The 18683-nt window shown below is 40.0% G+C and overlaps 1 protein-coding gene across 1 annotated transcript in view; it reads right to left on the bottom strand.

Annotated features, from left to right (window-relative positions):
• The window catches only part of MAGI2 (membrane associated guanylate kinase, WW and PDZ domain containing 2), a 1103226-nt gene that overhangs the window by 61270 nt on the left and 1023273 nt on the right, over window positions 1–18683 (bottom strand). Inside the window, exons 15-16 of the mRNA XM_029910860.1 lie at window positions 11799–11991; window positions 6185–6433 (exon numbers count right to left, since the gene is read on the bottom strand). Of these exons, the coding sequence (XP_029766720.1) occupies window positions 6185–6433; window positions 11799–11991 (442 nt within the window). The remainder of the gene's footprint in view (window positions 1–6184; window positions 6434–11798; window positions 11992–18683) is intronic.

The raw sequence follows: 18683 nt of genomic DNA, 5'->3' as shown, positions 1-18683 counted from the left end.
TGGTTTTCTTATTCCGGTACAGCATCAAAGGAGTTGTCAGTGAAACATGAAGACATATCACTATGTGCCCATGACTATTAGATTTATAACACGTCTTAAAACAGACCCTAAATAAGAGACTGACAGACAGAGGTCTCTGGTTTCTCACAAAAGGCTTAACTGACACCTATAAAATCCAAGATAAGCTTCTGAATGACTACAGAAAACAGCATTATAAAAAAGTTTACTTCAGACTTAGAGTTTCTTTGAACTCCTTGGGGTTTTGAGATAAAGAACAGCTTTATTGACTGACTGATGAACCTGTGTGTGTGAGATCTGAGACTATGCTTTGTGCCCCCACTTCACCTGTACTTCTTAGTGGGTAACAAGGTGCCTCAGGATCCAAACCTAGGAGAAAGATTCACCTCTGACAAATCTCCAAGCTTTTAAGAGAGCCGAAAATCTGAAGTGTAAGATGTCTATCTATCCCTGCCTGGATATCTTTGAAAACAGCAATGAAAACCACCTGCAATGTGATTACACAGTGGAACATACTTGTGATTTATGAGCAAAGAATCTAATTTTCTATTTCGATTTTTACTTATTTTAAGAGTTTATTTTTTGGCTGGTTGTTTGCCTTTTAATCTGCAAAACTAGGTTTCTCTACATAGTTTGAAGCTAAAGTTGGTTGTTCACGGCAAATGACAAACATACAAATTAAAAAAAATAATGAAACAATTTTAAAAGCTTAAGTGAGACAAAAGAGATTGCTAATGTTATTGAAAATTCTTCACTGTTATTCTCAGGCTTCATTGCTCACCTCGCCATTCAATATCTTTGGAGCACAGAGCATGCAGAATGCTTCCCACACCACTTTCTTTAATATATGTGGGCCCAGTCCTGCAAACGTACAGATGACTAGTCCATTTGGAATGAGTGGGACTGCTCATGTGTGTGAGTTTGCAGGATCAGGATCTGTCAAGGAAACATTACCGTGTTTTGGTGAACTCCTGGGGAGTCAATGGGAGTTCTTCTATAGACTTCAGTGGAGCCAGGATTCCACCCTCTGTTTTTATCAGTATTTCTTTTTGGAAGTTGTTCATAATAAAATTAGAATCAGTGTTTGTTAGTTGGTGGCTTTCAGTCTAAAATGAAAATGAGAAACCATATTTATGGTCTCCAAACACTCAACTGACAGGGAAAATGACATAGAATCTTTTGAAAAACTAATACTTCAATTCACAGATTTTTGATTAATTACATTGGCTATCTTCCTAAGAATAAACAAAAATTATACTCTTTTTCTCCAAAGAGACTAGATTTTACAACTGAATAGAACTGATTAAAGATTTTCCACTGACACTGATTATTTTTTTTTATGGAAAATGCTTTTTCAATTAAAAGGAAATTTTCACCAAAAGATTAAGATTTTGTAAAAAATGAGGGTTTTTTGACCAAAAAACAAAATCTTTTCAGTTTTAAAAAGAATGTTCAGTTTTCAGATGCAGAAAACTGAAAAAATATTAAGGTTTTGGGTTTTCAGGTTCTTGACCAAAATTAGAAAAAATGTCAACAAAAAGACATTTTGTTTAATTTTCATCTAAATTTTTCATGGGGCAGGGGAAGTATTTCCCACCCAGCTCCACGTGTAATGAACTTCACTTTAGATTTTGTAGACCTGAGAAACTGACTTGTTTGCATTCAGGTCTTTTTTCGCCAAACAACGCTTTCAAGCTTCAGAAACTTCTAATTAAAGGGCAAATCCTGCCCATAGCTTATGTGGCTAGGTACATCTCCCTAAGGAGAAGTGCACCGGTGTGGTTCCGCTGCTCTCTCTCTCTCTCTCTCTCGAGAAGATTCTGGGGTTCTATGCAGGCAATGCACACTCCAGCATAACGTTGAGCTAAATGCTACTGGGGCTCTCTGTATAACAGCAGGAAGGACGAAGAGAAGGTCAGGTATAAGTGGAGTGACTGGCGGAGGGGCAGAATTGCTCCTAAGACTGGAATAGGCTCTACTGTCTTTTACCTGTCCTATGTACATCTGCCCAGAGCCCAGCCTGGTCCTTTGAGCTCAGCACCGGGTAAAGGATTTGCTCCTGGATGTATAGGTCAAACAAGGTTATTTATTTATACATTTTTCATTTATCTGAATTTAAAGCATGGCTGACTTTGTGTATTACTCTGCTTGGCCCCAGTGTAATCTCTTTCACTCTACCCTTGACATCCTGCCTCCAGTCCAGCTCTGTCCCTATCTAAGAATAGTGATTTAGTGAAAGATAATCCTGCGCTGAATTAAATAACATTCCAAGCAATGATTTGCCAAAGAAGAGAGAGAAAGAGAAAATTTCTATGATTTTCATTGCATAGAAGAAATGTGCCATGAGTGCTGGGTGTTTTAGCAAGTACCAACTTGTCCAAGAATATACTCAGGACAGGTCTAAAGATTGCCCGGAAACTATATAATAACAATTCTGTTCCTGAATTAAGGCTATATCCTGCCCTCCTTCTGTGCAGAGATCAATAGTAGAAAATAGTCCTTAGAGCATTTGATTGATTTCTACAAAACAAAGATACGTCTGGGAAACAAACAGCACCAAAGATAATTCTTATAAAGATTTTCATGAGAAAATGCAACTCAGATTATAAACTGCTTGGAACAAGAACCGTACGTCTGATTCTGGGGTACACTGGTCCCTTCATAACACCTTGCTGAGGCAAAGGGTCTGTAACGTAGGCCTAACTGGCTATACAGGAAGAGTATAGTGGGAATCCTCCCTTGAGCCCTCATCATAAGGGATGTGACTGGGGAAAAGGGATTTGACTGGAGCAGCTCTGGCTATTTCTGGTGCTAGAATGGTCCTGTAGGGCCCTGGGCAGCTAGATATAAATGACAAAAGCCTTCACGTTCTTCTAATTTATGCTGGTCCCAGAATTAGGGAGCAGCAAAGGTGCCATAAAGCCATCTCTTCCTCACTGTCCTTGGGTTCTGTCACAAATGCTGAGACCTGAGAATTAGACCTGAGAATCAGGGCCCATAGGCCCACACCTGTGGCATTGGAATAATAATAATAATAATAACCATCATCATCACAAAATTAATAATTAATAACATGTGCTGCATTGTTATAGATAAGGTTACAATCTATTTGATCAATTTACAATAGAATGGCACTTAAAACTCACACTACTACATATGACCAAGTAGTTGTTCCTCCAGGATCTACAGCAATTTGTTTGTTGTAGAACAGAATTTTAACTGGGAATTAAGACCAAGGAGAATGTTATCATTGCACTATTAATGTTACACTTCCAAATGGTGAAACCTTACAGTCCAGTCTGGCAGAGTGAAGGAAAAAATAAAGAGAAAACCATAATTAAATGTAGAAAATATTCAGTCCCTCTATCACCCTGATGGTTATGCCCAATGAGACTATTCCTTGGATTGTTCTTTTTCTAGGCACTGACTCTCCCAATTGACCATAAAACACAGCACTTTATTTGAAAGAATAAAACTAGAGGCAATGACTATTTGACACTACAGACTATTCCCTTCCTGACCTATTTCACTGAAGGGTTTTAATTCTATCTTGGTTGGCTTAAAATGAATACATTAACATTTTTACTGCATACATTTAAATATTGATCCAAGCCATGCTTTGTGTAATACAGTGATATATCATCTAGTTAATACTTTCATACTGTTAGTACGCTTTGCACTCTTGCTCAAACCCGTTAATCACTTTGTCCGAATAAATATGTGGTGTAAAAAATTGATGGTTGCTAATGCTTCCCTATTAAAATTTTAGTGGATCTAAATGATTGGTAACCTGCTTCCATTACTGATTGGAGTGTTATCTTGTATCCTTTTCAGTTTGTTTATTTTACCACAGTTTCAAGATCCTTTACTTAATCTGAGCATTGAAAGGGATTGTTTCTCTTCATTTTATCACCAAGACAAATTTGTGACACTTTTTTTTAAATGGACATGATCTGGGAACTGCTCAAGTTCACAGAGGTTTGATACACTTACTGTTTTAATGAATTAATTTCTCATCTCAACATCTGACCCTCCTCTTCATCTACTCTTGAAGCGCTTCAATTAATGCTAAATTTCCTGTAGCTACACATTTTTGTTCTACGGAATTTGATCACTTTGACTCTGCTCTTTACTGTCTCCTGAAGGGTTGCATTTGAAATATTTCTCACTGCACTTCAGAGACTACCTTTCAATTAATTCTTTAGAATTAAAAATGTATTGTAATTAACTGTGTAGTATATATGCATATTAGTGCCCTCTACTGGAGAGAATCACGACCACTCTACTGTGGGTCATACATCCTATTACCTACAGGAAATTTTCCATTAACTCCAGTGACTAGTGACCTGGGTTTTGGAACAGGAGTATTGTTTTTTCCCATCTGCCACCATGAAGTTCCTGTTAGCCATGATGTACAGCAAAGTGATAATTATGGAGTCATACCTGGCTGACTGGCTATTGTTTAGTTACAGTATTAATTTTGAGGATCCTACTGAATTTAACAAAAAAGTTCATTTGAGATAGTATGAAGAATGTTATAAATGCTTAACCATGAAATGTTGTGAATAGACTGCACAATCACTTTCCATTGTGAGATTATAGGACTCTTCCCAGTACTTTTTTTACTTGCATTTATTTTGTCAGATTGAAACAGATAAATACATTGGAAGGGCTCAAACAGGGGGAACTGTCATTAATTTCCTCAGAAAACAGTTTTGGCAAGTGGGGGAAAAAGCAGTTCAAATGGTCTTTTTGGACACAGGGAAAGGGCTCAGTTTAGTCTGCAACCCGCAAACTAGGTAGCAAATATTCTCATGGGGCTTGATTTTTAGAAGTATTGAGAATCCACAACTTCACTTGAACTCCGTGGAAGCTACAGGTGCTGATCACCTAGGAAAGTGAGACCCTGCCAGGGGCTTTTGGCATACAAGGGCATAATGTTAAGTCACCACCACAGAAGTTGGAGGCAGAAGTTGAGCTCTGATCACGAATGGTCTGATTCTGCCACCCTTTTCACACTGAGTAGTCCCATTGATTACAGAAATCAGCCCCTCCTTATCTCTCTCCACCACAAAGCATTCCAGTAGCTTGAGCAATGTCCTATTAAGCAGGTTCAGTAAAGTGTATGTGAAGAGTCCATTTTATTGCATGTGTCCTATGCTTTGTAGCTAACATTAATAAATGTTGTCGTTATAACTCTATGACGCTACATTGTATTAATAACAGTAGGGCCAGATTCTCAGATGGAGTGAATTGGTATAACTCTGGATCTATGGTAATTGACATTTGATAAGAATCTGTCCCATAATAGTTAGCTTTTATATTAATAAGAGGTATCCTTGCAGGGTGGCCCTGGGAGGGATAGAGCTCTTTGAATCCTATTAGTTGGGCAGATAAGTGAGTGTTTGAGACAAAATTGTTCTCCATGTCCACTGAAGGCAGGACAGGAAGTAATGGGCTTAATCTGCAGTAAAGGAGATTTAGGTTTAAGTTCTGGAATAGGTTTCCAAGGGCGGGTGAGGAATCACCATCATTGGAAATTTTTAAGAACAGGTTGGCAAACACCTGTCAGGGATGGTCTAGGTATGCTTGGTCCTGCCTCAGGGCAGAGGGCTGGACTTGGTGTCTTCTCAAGGTCCTTTCCATCCCTACATTTCTATGACTCTTAACCCCAAAGGAGGGAATAACCTTTCTTCCTATGCATAACACGGCAGGGAGACTGTTCCCCAGGGAAGCAACTTTGAGTGTCTCTTAGGGTTTGTCTACACTACCTCTTAAGTTGATATAACTTACGTAGCTTACGGGTGTGAGAAAAGCAGCCCCCTGAGTGACGTAAGTTACATGGACTTAAAACGGTGTCTACACCATGCTATGTCAGCAGGACATGCTCTCCCTCTGACGTAGCCTACGCCTCTCGCTGAGGCAGAGTACTTATGTTGACGGGAAAGCAGTCTCCTGTCGACATACCGCAGCTTCACCAGACGTGCTACATTGGTGGAGCTCCATCGATGCAGCTGCGCCGAGGTAGCGAGGTAGTGAAGACAAGCCCTAGAACTTCAGGCTGTGCTGCCAGACAAATGACGAACATATATGGGATTAGGTGTCCGATTTTTTCACTACATGCAAACTTGAAGAAACAAGAGGTGGTAGGTAGGACTTTACTTACTTATTGTAGATCCAGATTCAGGCCTGTTCAAAGAGCTGATGATAACAAAGCCAAACCCTTCATTCTCTTTCCGGTGGATGACAACGTCACTGGTTTGTAAGCTGTGTGAAGTAAAGCCCTCTGGTGGTGTAGCATTACTACTAGATGCAGCATGATTACTGTTAGCATAAGCAGCATAGTCACTTCTAGGAGAACTGTGGTGTGTAGACACTGAACCTGGACTTCTGCCATTTTCTGGGCAAGGGTCTCCTAAAATATAAATCATATAAGTATTACAGTTTAACTTGTTTAGTGACTTTATCAGTTACTGTACCTTTGCTAATGCAACATGAATACAACTGACTGTTTATACTAAAGAAAGGAAACATAACAGATGTGAAAGAACTGGAATCTACCTGATTATGCAAAGTATTCAAGGGAAATCAGATAAAGCAAACATAAACACAAACTCCTATTCTGCTCCACAGAGAAGAGAGGGATCTGCTGTAAGAAACAATACAAAGCTGTACAGCAAAGAAAGTAAATAAGAACTATTCAATTAGCTGATCTGTCATCTAGGGGAAAAATTGGCTGTCTAATCCAATACTAAATTATTTTGTCTTCGGATTAAAAGAATTTAAGCAGGCAGCTAAAACAGAGTAATTTGGATTAGCTTTATAATTTTCCTCTTATAAATTGATTAGCATACTCAAAAGATGTTTATGGAATGGAGGAGCAATACAATGAAAAATAATAATAACTAATTATTCTGTTGCTGCCTCCATAGTTACAATGCTCATTTAGAAGTTTTAAAGATGCTCTTACATGCAGAGTTAAAAGGATCAAAAGTGCAAATGAAGTCCATTAACCTTTCAGCTATGGCTTTATAGTTTGTAAAAGCAGAGAGGAAGAAAAATTTTGCGTGATTAAGCACTTCCTCATACAAACATTGCTGGCAGTCAGTAACTGTAAATAATTAAGTGATGCTTGTACATGGAAAAAAATGTACCTGTATTCATTGCAGACCTTTTGTTTCAGATGAATAATACCTTTCACAGTTTAAATATAGTAGTTTCAGATAAATATACAATGGATGTTTTCTGTCCCTAGCAGTAATAGTGGTGCAGTCATACTACAAAATATCTGACAAGCTTCACATCTCCTCCCTTCCCCCCCCCCAAGAGAGTTTACAAGTTAAAACTTCCAAGTCTGAAATCTATTTTCTGAATAAAATTAGGATCCAAGGACAAGCTGTTATTTTCTCAGGCAGGTAAGTGTGTCCTTTAACAGTCCTTGTGCAACTTTGAAATAGAGTGATTAGGGAGAGTAATGAGGAAGAAAACCAAACAATTATTGTGCCACTACATTAGAATACCAATCTCCAAGAGTTATTGGACCCAATCTGCAACTAAATGCCATAGTCAAAGACAAGAGAGATCACATTTTCTGGCTGTCATGTTTTAGAAGGTTGACTCTGTATATATATACTGTGTATGTCAGTATGGCTGCAACAAAAAGAAAATGATCTTACCGCCCTGCATTATCAGGAGCAGGCTTTGTTATAAATGAATGCCAGAGATTCCCATTAACTACACAAAAAGTATAAAAACGGAGGAAGAGCAAATTTTAGATGGCTATTCAATTTTCTTCTCTTTATTCTGAAACATATTCATCAGAATTTTTTTTTGCTTGCTCTGCCTGCAAAGAAATGGCATTTTAATTTCTATTTCCTCTGAAACATCACTTTTTTATAACCAAGCAGGTTTCAGGCGCTCAAGTTTGGTAATTCTTTACCTCAGTTCTTGAGAAAGAGGACATCTAAGATTCTGAGACAGAGCTGTGCAAAATAGTCACATCAAATTTCAAGCCCATTTGGATGACATTTCCTAACCCCAGACCGTGCTAGCAAATGGTTTGTGCGGATGGGCTGAGGTTGTCTGCCCATTTCAGAAGCGGGTTAACCTCATTTCTATCGCACCTCCTAGCAAAATCCTTGAAAACATAGAAGGAAGCAAGGGTGTGTGATGGCCTTGAAACTTGGAGGTGAGGGGTTCCCCTTGGAGGCTAGCATTTTTCTAAAACCTGTGAACCAAACTGCTGGGCTCTGTTTGAAACCTGAACCCAGCCCTAGTCTTGACTCTGTAGCTTCAGAGTGTGTGTATTGGGACCATCTGAAGATGTCTTTTCTTCCTAAGGCCTTTCCTCTGTGTTTGATACGTTTATTCACCCAATATTGCCTAAGGCTTGTTCTTTTTTCACTCTTTATTGTCCTTTTCTTTTTTGTTTTTGTAGAGGAGGGCAAGCTTGCTAATCATTTCTATGCCTGATTTCCACAACCCCAAAGTCATTCACAGTCAGGACATGAACAGATCAACCCAAGAAAGTACAAACATATGTGTAAATGTCAATATTTTAAAATACCACATCCCAAAATTAACCTTTCCTTTGTTATGTAAGGGTCCACCTTTTTTTTTTAAAAAAAAGAATGATTTCTTTCTATGGTTTTCTTTTGCAAAATTTAGTTTTCTTTACATTTTACTTGCACATTTCTGACTGTTGCTTATATAAAGAATATTTTCACTATGGAAAGTTAGGGCATATTCTCCTCTCAGTCAAGCTGGTATAACACTCTTGACAATAATGAAATTGCATTAGTTTAATTTAGATGAGAATCTGATCCATTGCATAGAAAAAAGAATAGAAAAATCACACTAACTTGAAATTGGATATACAGTAAATTAGGTTCTAATTCTACAAGTTACATGTGGGTAGCCTATTATTCCTGCATGTTATAACATGCAGGATCATGACCTTAATGTTTGCATCAATATGAAAATAAAGAATAACAAAACTGCAAGACTAGTAAAAATTGCAGGAAAAATGTTTCTGCAAATCTAGTATTTGCTGTAAAAAATTTTTAACAGCAATATAAGGAAACCCCAAGTTCTCCATATTGCACATGCTCAGAACTGAGAACTTCATTTTAACCCTATCAGCCTTAGGTGAAGATGTATGCCAGTACCTTTGTACTGATTTTGTATTTTTCAGTTCATGTAAATAATGCTACATTTTTGTTTAAAGACAACATTCAATACATCACATCAATCTAAACACTTGTACAGCTTCATAGCAGTTAAACAATGAGTCATACATTACATTTCTCAGTGTGTCACTATCAAGGCTAAAGAATAATTCAGGATGTTTTACTAGCTTGATTCAATTTCCGTGTCAGGAGTCCTAGGTGACTAATAGAAACTCTTAAAAGTTCCTTACATAATGTAAGGCAAGCAGCCACCAAAGGATGATAACTATGCTGTCTGTACTAACTCCTGTAATTATTATTCTTGCCCACAGTTCAGTTTCCATAGAGGCTGATAAAATCTATTAACCCTTAGGAAACTAATGAATCCCCACGTGTTCAATATTTTACCTTGGTAACTGGCCATTTTCCTAGGGTTTGGGGAGCTCCTAGGGGGCGTTGAGCCAGGTTGGAGGGAAGATTTCTGGCTGCAGGATTCTAGAGTCGTTAACAGAAGAAAGTCAGTCCCAAGATAGGGAAGATTGACAGTGACCTGACAGCATGCCAGAGATGGGAAATGGGGACTACGAACAACAATAAGTGGGTTAGGAGCATGAGGTTGCTGACTTGCTGGGGTGGGCGGGGAGGGGAAGGCAAAGGCTAAGGAGATAGAGCAGGGAAAGAGGAAGGGCTCTTGGTGGATGGAGACGGAGAAGACAGAAAGGGCCGATGACATGTTTACTAATTTCTGATCCCTCATTAAAGTGACCTAATGATGAGCCTGTTCTAAGGGTTATATTAGATTATTAAACTTCATTCACATGAGCAAAGAGTTTAACTGAATGAAAACAGATAGGCTCATTAAAAACTCTTGTTAAATAGATGCTGCCAAGAGATATTTAGAAAAAGTCTCCTCTGTGTTACCAATAACTCCTTAGATCATGGGGGGCCAACCTGAGCCTGAGAAGGAACCAGAATTTACCAATGTACATTGCCAAAGAGCCACAGTAATATGTCAGCAGACCCCCATGAGCTCCCAACCCCTGCTCCCAGTGCCTCCCACCCACCGGCAGCCCCTCCGATCAGCGCCTCCCCCTCATTCCCTGCACCTCCTGATCAACAGTTTTGTGGTGTGCGGGAGGCTCTGGGGGGGAGGTGAAGGAGCGAGGGCACGGCAGGCTCAGGGGAGGGGGCGAGAAGGGGTGGAGTGGGGCACGGCTTGTGGCAGAGCCAGGGGTTGAGCAATGGACACCCCCTGGCACATTGGAAAGTTGGTGCCTGTAGCTCCAGCCCCGGAGTCGGTGCCTATACAAGGAGCCGCATATTAACTTCTGAAGTGTCGCATGTGGCTCCTGAGCCACAGGTTGGGCACCCCTGCCTTAGATGGTCAAGACTGAAAGAATTTAAAATGTTTCATTTGCTCTATGCAGTGTTGTTGTAGCTGTGTCAGTCCCAGGATATTACAAAGACAAAGTGCGGGAGGTAAAATAAATAAAAAAATAAAAATAAATTATATCTTTTATTGGACTAACTTCTGTTGGTGAGAGAGACAAGCTTTTGAGCTACTCTCTTAGGGTAAGTCTTCACTACTCGCCAGATCGGCGGGTAGTAATCGATCTATCGGGGATTGATTTATCGCATCTTGTCTAGACGTGATAAATCGATCCCCGAACGCGCTCCCCATCGACTCCGGAACTCCACCAGAGTGAGAGGTGGAAGCGGAGTCGACGGGGGAGCCACAGCCGTCGATCCCGCGCCGTGAGGACCCGAGGTAAATCGATCTAAGATATGTCGATTTCAGCTACGCTATTCTCGTAGCTGAAGTTGCGTATCTTAGATCGATCCCCCCCCCCCAGTGTAGACCATTAGTACCTTTCCTAGACCTGAAGACGAGCTCTGTGTATCTCGAAAGCTCATCTCTCTCACCAACAGAAGTTGGTCAAATAAAAGGTATTACCTCACCCATCTTGTCTCTCTAATTTGCTTTACACTATTCATTCTGTTCGTTTATCTTCTGCACTTCCTGCTTGGAAAGGGAAACCAGATTGCCCTGTTTCTAGTCATTATTTATATAGCACTAAAAGACTTGAGATGGCTTCCTTTGAAGTCAGTGGCAAAACTCTCATTAACTTCAATGGCAGCAGGACTGGGCTCAGAACATGTCAAAGCAACGGAAGGAATTCCTGCCCTAAAGAGCTTATAATCTGCAAGCCTTTTCCTGCTTGCTTTACTCACACCAATGACTTCAATGAGATCACTCAGATGAGCAATACGAGCACCCTTTGTCCTAAAATGGCACAAGTAGGGACAATACAGGAGAACACAGTATGGAACAAACACAGAGTCACTCATGATCATTACAGCAGGATTGTCACTGTTACTTCCTGGTTCTCTAGGAAACAAGCACAACACTGCAATGTTTGCCTCACAAACACTGCCAGGGAATGTTGAAGGACAAATGTTTTCCAAGTCTTAATTCTTTAAATAATAAAAAAATAATAAAGTTAGTTTTTGTTCAAACTTTTTCTTTTTAAAAAATGCATTACCTAAATTACCGCCCCCTTTATTGACAGCCCTTGGTTAGTTTGTCCACATTTCCCTTTTTTATTAACATACCTATAGATAGCACCTTTCTTCTCACAGTAAGATTCACTTGCCCATTTCGGGCTGCATTATGCATGAGATCAATCACATATCGGTGGGTTTTGCCAGCCACTGGGATCCCATCTACATACACCAACTCATCACCAGGATGTAGACGACCATCTCTGTCTGCAGAGCCCATTGCAATTACTGCTCCAATCAGAATCTAAATAGTGAAACAAATGGGAATGTTAAATATATTCAGGGTGTTGCAGGTGGTTCACTGGGTAGCATTTTTTCCCTTTCAGTTAAAATTTAATTAATGCTCCCACAAGGCATTAGGTGGCACTGTGCTACTGCTCTTTAAATGAGAGACCAAAACCCTGATCACTCAGGATCATTTAAAGATGCCATTCTGTTTTCCACAGAGATGGGGTAATAAACCTGAGAATTCTAGCATTACTGCAACATTGGCCAACTACACTTTAAATCTTTAAATCAAGATTGTATGTCTAAGGGCTTGTCTATACTTACGGCTATATTGGCATTGCTGTGATCGATACAGTGGTGTTGATTTAGCAGGTCTGGTGAAGACCCGCTAAGTCGATGGCAGAGCGCTCTCCTGTCAACTCCTGTACTCCACCTCCCCAAGAAGAGTAAGGGAAGTCAGCGGGAGAGCATCTCCTGTCGACACAGTGCAGTTTAGACACTGCGGTAAGTGGATCTAGCTACGTCAACTTCAGTTACATAACTGAAGTAGCGTAACTTAGATTTACCGCAGTAGCGTAAACAAGGCCTAAGAGAGCTACTCTAGTTTGACAACAAGCTATTGGGTTTGATGCAGGAATTACTGGGTGAAGTTCTGTGATCTGTGTTATGCAGGAAGTCAGACTAGATCAGTGGTCCCCAACGTGGTGCCCGCGGGCGCCATGGCGCCCGCCGGGGCATCTATGTGCGCCCGCCTACTGACAAGGGAGCGCCCCGCCACCTAGGAGCGCGGCCGCCGGACAAGCAGCCGCCGAAATACCACCGAGAAGCGGCAACGTCAAGAAGCGTTGCTGCTGAAATGCCACTGCTTCTCGGAGGCATTTAGGCGGTGACGCCTCTTCATGAAGCTGCTTCTTGGTGGTGACGCTTCTTGGCGTTGGCGCTTCTCGGCAGCATTTTGGTGGCGATGCCTCTTGATGACACTGCTTCTCGGCGGCATTTCGGCAGCTGCTTGTCCGGCGGCCACGCTCTTCGGCAGCTAGTCGTCCGGCGCCCGCCACACTGAAAGGTTGGGGACCACTGGACTAGATGAACATAATGGTTGCTTTGGGCCATCCAATCTGTGAATCCATATTCTGTCCACCTATGTTCCCTGACTGCTGTGTTCTATAAAATAGTTTGATATATTTAATCTCAAAGGTGTTTACCTGAATTTCAGTAGTGAGTTGAAATGATCCCTAGTTAGCAAACTACTTTGGGATCCTTTGGTAAGAAAGTTGCTGTATCAGGCATTTCTGCTGATAAAAAACAGTTAAGGAGTAACTGATTGGCAAAAAGAGAAGAAGAGGACAAATGTCAATTTTTTCTGTGCAGATGGAGTTTTTAGATGGAGGACATGCTCAAATGTACATTTAAAACCAACTTGTTTTAGACAGATAAACCCAGTAAAAAGGAACATTAAAGGTTTCTAATGAATTTTTCCAGACATATATTTTTTTCCATGACATATTTGGGATAAAAATCAAGGTTAAATCAAACAAAACCTGAATTCCCTGAAAAGATTTGTATGTTTAAATTATTCACAAAGTTATTTCCTGATTTTCCTTTCTTTTGTGTAGGTTTTTGGTAAACAAAGAATGATGGGTTCAGATGGAAAAGTAGCCATGTGAGGTATCTGCTTAAGAGTTAACACAGCCTGAGGCTGTATTAACTCTTGAGCAGTGCCCTCTTTAGGTAATAAGGGAGAGAAGCCAGCAAGGGAACTTGTAAACATGAAGAACAGCTGCAAGGGGCAGAAGATGGTGCAGAGGCAGAGGATGTATATGTCTATATGGGTGGTCTTGGCCTCTGATGGATACACAGAGGTCTGAAGGGGCCTGGAAGCAAACCTCTGCAAACCTAATGGAAGAGCTTTCAGAGGAAACTTCATGTGGGGAACTTTGCAGAATTTTCCTCTCTCTCTCTGGCCTTCCCCTGGTGCAATCTTTTGCTTCCAAAATGTAAGGGGGAGGGGGGGAAGCTACAGCTTTCTCCTTCTTCCTGATGTTCTTAGACACCCTTTAAGTAGTGCCAAGCAGAGTTACCAGAGATTTTCTTTTGAAATACTCCATTCTGTGCTTCAAAAGGCTGAAAGAATATACCTCAAAAGCTTTGGATACTACTTTTTGCAAAACCCAGGTATAAAATATACATTTATGCTCCTTTACTGGACAACAAAAAGCAACCCCAGGCTGCATGGAGATAGATTCGCACAAAGTGTTCTCAAAACATTTTGATTTTGTGTCTCTACCAAGTAAGGATTTGTAGCTAGTTATCTCAAACAGAAATGTGTATGAACTTACTGTAGCGTGGCAGAGTTTTATGGGGGAAAACTTGTTCCTTGGTTTGTATACTGAATAAATTTCATTTGCTTTAAATCTGATTCTATGCAGATAAAGCACTGAACAGTACCTTGACGGCAGCTGCACAGTAAGCAGAGGTTTTCGCTGAGCTGTCCACAATGATCCCACCATTAGTTTAGAAATAGAAGTACTGAAAATGATTTCTTCCAGTGTGCATTACCTTGCTTTTGTCAATGTGGTATTTCATCTGCCATTCCAGTGGCCCACCTAGCTTTTTAAAGTTCCTCTCATGCTCCTAACAGTCTTTTCTAGTCTTGACTATGCTAAATAATGTTGTCTCCTGAAAATTTTGCTACTCTTCGTTCACGCCCTTTCAGATCATTAATACATTTAAGCTCCAATCCTGCAATTCACTGTGCCCATCTAACCCACCGCTCACTGTACAGTCCTCTGCCACGAATGATCCACAGAAGGATACGATTCTTTTACTCGCCACAGCTACGGGAAGTGGGGAGGGGTCTTTAGCTCAAGCCACTCAGGCGTTTAGCTATAGAAACCCCTAGTTCAGTCCCTGGTGTGTCAGCCAAGATGGCAGCCATTACAGCTGTTGACGTCAATGGGGCTCTGCACAGGTGCGCTGCTTCACCTGCGTGCAGTGAATGCTGGGCTTGGGTTGCTTAAAAAAAGTCACATTCTGACATAATGGGAGCCATATGCAATAACATGGATCCTAGTTTAGAACCTGGAAATGAGCCACTATTAACTTTTTGCTATGTTGAAAATCAATAATTTATTCCTTCTCTTTGCTTTGTGTGTTTTATCTAGTGTCTCTCATCTCACGACTACTTAATTTCCTTAATAGTCATAAACTCTGCAAACAGAAAACAAACTGAAAAATATCAAGCATTTAATGACATTTGTGTCATTCTTTCAGAATGAGACTGACTGGAATGTCTGCAGGGGCAGTCTGACAAAATTATCGGAGATAAGAGATGGATCACAGAGAAAACCATTAATTTCAGCTATTGCTTGACAGTAATAAAATTTACTTTAAAACAATCTCCCAAATGTTGACCTGTTGAGATTAACAGTATTTTGACCTAGTGGTCTGAGAATGAAATTAGGAGCCAGCAACTCCTAACTCCTGCTTTGCCACTAAGTCCCGCTGTGATTATTTTTTTTGGCACATCATTTCACTTCTCTCTCATTTTCCCCATCTGTAAATGGCTACTTCATAGGTTCCTTGTACAGTTTAATTAAATAATATATGTAAAGTGAAGCGGGAGAGGGAAAGTGCTTAGTATTATCCACTTCACTGATGGGTTCATGATGCTGAGTTCAAGTTGTATGAATGCATCCAAAATATTTTCCCTATCTGGAACAGTACTAAATATCTTAGTGCCTTCAGCAGGGTTCTGAGTGCGGTGGCCAATTTCAGAATATCTGGCCACATTCATCAATGGTTCACCAGAGTAAGTTAGGCACAATTTGGGGTATGTGTGTCTGGAGTGTGTAACTGTTACAGTTCACTGGCAGTAGAAGCATATCTTAAACTCCTCGCTAGTCACTGGCAGATGTGGTAGATGCATATAGGGGTATGATCTTGGTACTGACATTTGGGAGTTGACTGGAGTTGACACTGATTGGAGTTGGTGTAGCCACACCTAGTGGTATCTAGCAGAGGTGTCTAAATGTAACTCCTCCTCTCTACTTTAAAGGGTCTTTGTGCTCATGAGCAAGCAAAGTGGAGTACTCCAATCCTATCTGTTCTTTCAAACTATTAGTGTCAAATGGATTATACACCCTGAAGCAAACTCTGTTACGGTCCTACTGAACTGTTCGCATCATCACTTTTTAAAACTTTATGTGGAATTTGCTTTTTACAGAAACGTAATTCCTTATGCTGAGGAATCCAATACGCCTTTTTAGAAACAAAACCACAAAGACAAAAGGCAATTAAAGCTTTCGTTTTGTTCTATGTTACCTGAGCGCACAGCAGGAAAGCTGAAAAAAAAAAAATTTCAAAGTATCTCACTGCTTGCTTCATGGGAAGTGAGGGGGTTTGCAGGACAAACATAAGCTGTGCCTCTCCTTGTTTAGAGGTGAGAGGCATGGGTGGGTGCAGTTGAGCTGTGAATGGGGGAGAAGGGAACAGCAAAGGAGAGAAAAATTAGATTTGAAATATGTTTTATTATGAATGCAAATTATGCAGAAACGGTTCTTCACAAATGCTGAGTTTGTATGATGAAAACAGAAGACAAACATCATAGACAGCATGGATTTTGAGTGTTGTTTGAGTGATGACACTTTCTCTAGGTAATAGATAAAAATTTTAAAAGCTCCTAAGCCTTGTTTCAAAAATAACTTTGGCATTGAGAAGACTAAGTCCTAATGACTTTCCATGAGACTTAGGCTCCTAAATTGCTTTTGAAAATGGAATCTAGGCTTTCAATTCACTAGGGTGCTTTTTGAAAATTTCTCCCCAATGTATTTATGCCAAAATATGGTCTCTGTGTTTATCAGTATATGGTGTATTGCTTTTAGAATATGATGCATATATTTCAGTAAACAGAAGGCACCCTTAAAATGTCAATATTTCTCACATTTATCAATATTTCATTTCTTCACACAAAGTGCAGTCACCCTGTGAAACTTGTTGCCAGGGGATGTTGTGAAGGTCCAAACTATAACTGGATTCAAAAAAGAATTAGATAAGTTCCTGGAGGATCAATGGCTATTAGTCAAGATGGTCAGGGACACTACCCCATGCTCTGGATGTCCCTAAGTCTCTGACTGCCAGAAGCTGGAACTGGACGATAGGGGATGGATCACTCATTAACTGCCCTATTCTGTTCATTCCCTCTGAAGTGTCTGGCAGCAGGCACTATTGGAAAACAGGATAATGGGCTAGATGGATCATTGGTCTGACCCAGTATGGCCATTGTTATGTTCTTATCAATACTTGCTGCATAGTGGTAAATGTGATAATACACTTATTTCTTATTTGAAATATAGTAAATAATTTTGGTTTCTCAGATACCACCACAGGACAAGTGTTAACATTTTAATGGCTATCATTTTATTTTGTATGGATTTGAATAAATGACATGTAAATCTATCAAACTATATTTAGATTTTTCTAAGAAGGATGTCACTGTTGTATGTAAGCAACATAGAATAAATAGTTAGTTATGGTATATCGTTTTATCTATATAGGTTTGGGATGGCTACATCAGTCTTGAGTGGCAAAAAGTTATGACTGAGTCATGCAGGTCACTCCAAATAAGTTCCATTAAAAATAAATCATATGCCCCACTACCTAATCATATATTGAATATATGCCACACATTTTACAAAAAAGGATATTAAAAGGTTTTAGAGAATTTTTAAAATTGTATGTGTGTTCTGTTTTGTGTATTGAGTGCAAGGGGCTGGACTAGTAGACCTCTTGAGGTCCCTTCCAGTCCTATGATTCTATGATTCCTCCACCTGTAAAGCCAATGAGTCCAATAATTATGTCATTATTTAAGGTTTTGAGGCCTTGCAAGGCTAGAAGCACATGCTGGATGCCCCTTTGGAAAGGTGGGGATGTGTGGCATAAATCTCCCATTTCCATGCCTGATGCATCACAAGTTATTGGTTCTTAAACCTGTCACTGGTGCAGAATGAAATGGCCTGGGCCTTAGACCAGGTAACATTTTGGGGGAAATTCCATATTGGGGTAGAAAAAAGGAAACCGTTCTCTAGGTGGTTTATATTTTTTATTGTTTTTATTTAGAAAAGGCATCTATTTGAAGCTGCTCAGAAATTCTGAATTTAGAAAAAATTGAGGTGGAAGTGGATTAGTGCACAGGAAGCAAGTGAAGTGGTCAAAGGAATGAGATAATGGCAATTTATCATGTAGGCAGCAATTCTGTGTCCACGGTACATATTTTAATATACTCTTCAGTGTTTTTTCACTATATGAGATGCTGTGATGTTTTCTAGTAGATAATTAATGCACTTAATCTACAGTGGATTTATTTTATAGACTTTAAGGCCAGAAGGGACCACTGTGATCATCCAGTCTGCTTGCCTTCATATCACAGGCCACAGAACTTCACCCATGCATGCCTATAAGAGACCCATAACCTCTGGCTGAGTTACTGAAGTCCTCAAATCATGATTTAAACATGAGTGAAGTCATGACTCAATTAAGTCAATGGTAAAACTCCCATTGGCTTCAGTGTCCAGATTTCACCTGTAGTGCATGTGTTCCCAAAGATGAATGAGGTAATTAGCAGTACTCTCTAATCCCACACATTCCATATGTGTACAGTTTGTATCTACATTGACTTACTTTAGTACAGCATGGTATTCATTCACACAT

Source organism: Terrapene carolina, unplaced genomic scaffold (assembly GCF_002925995.2).
Source record: "Terrapene carolina triunguis isolate 2854851 unplaced genomic scaffold, T_m_triunguis-2.0 Scaffold68, whole genome shotgun sequence".
Lineage (NCBI taxonomy): Eukaryota > Metazoa > Chordata > Testudines > Emydidae > Terrapene > Terrapene triunguis.
This window is presented reverse-complemented; position numbering and strand designations above follow the sequence as displayed.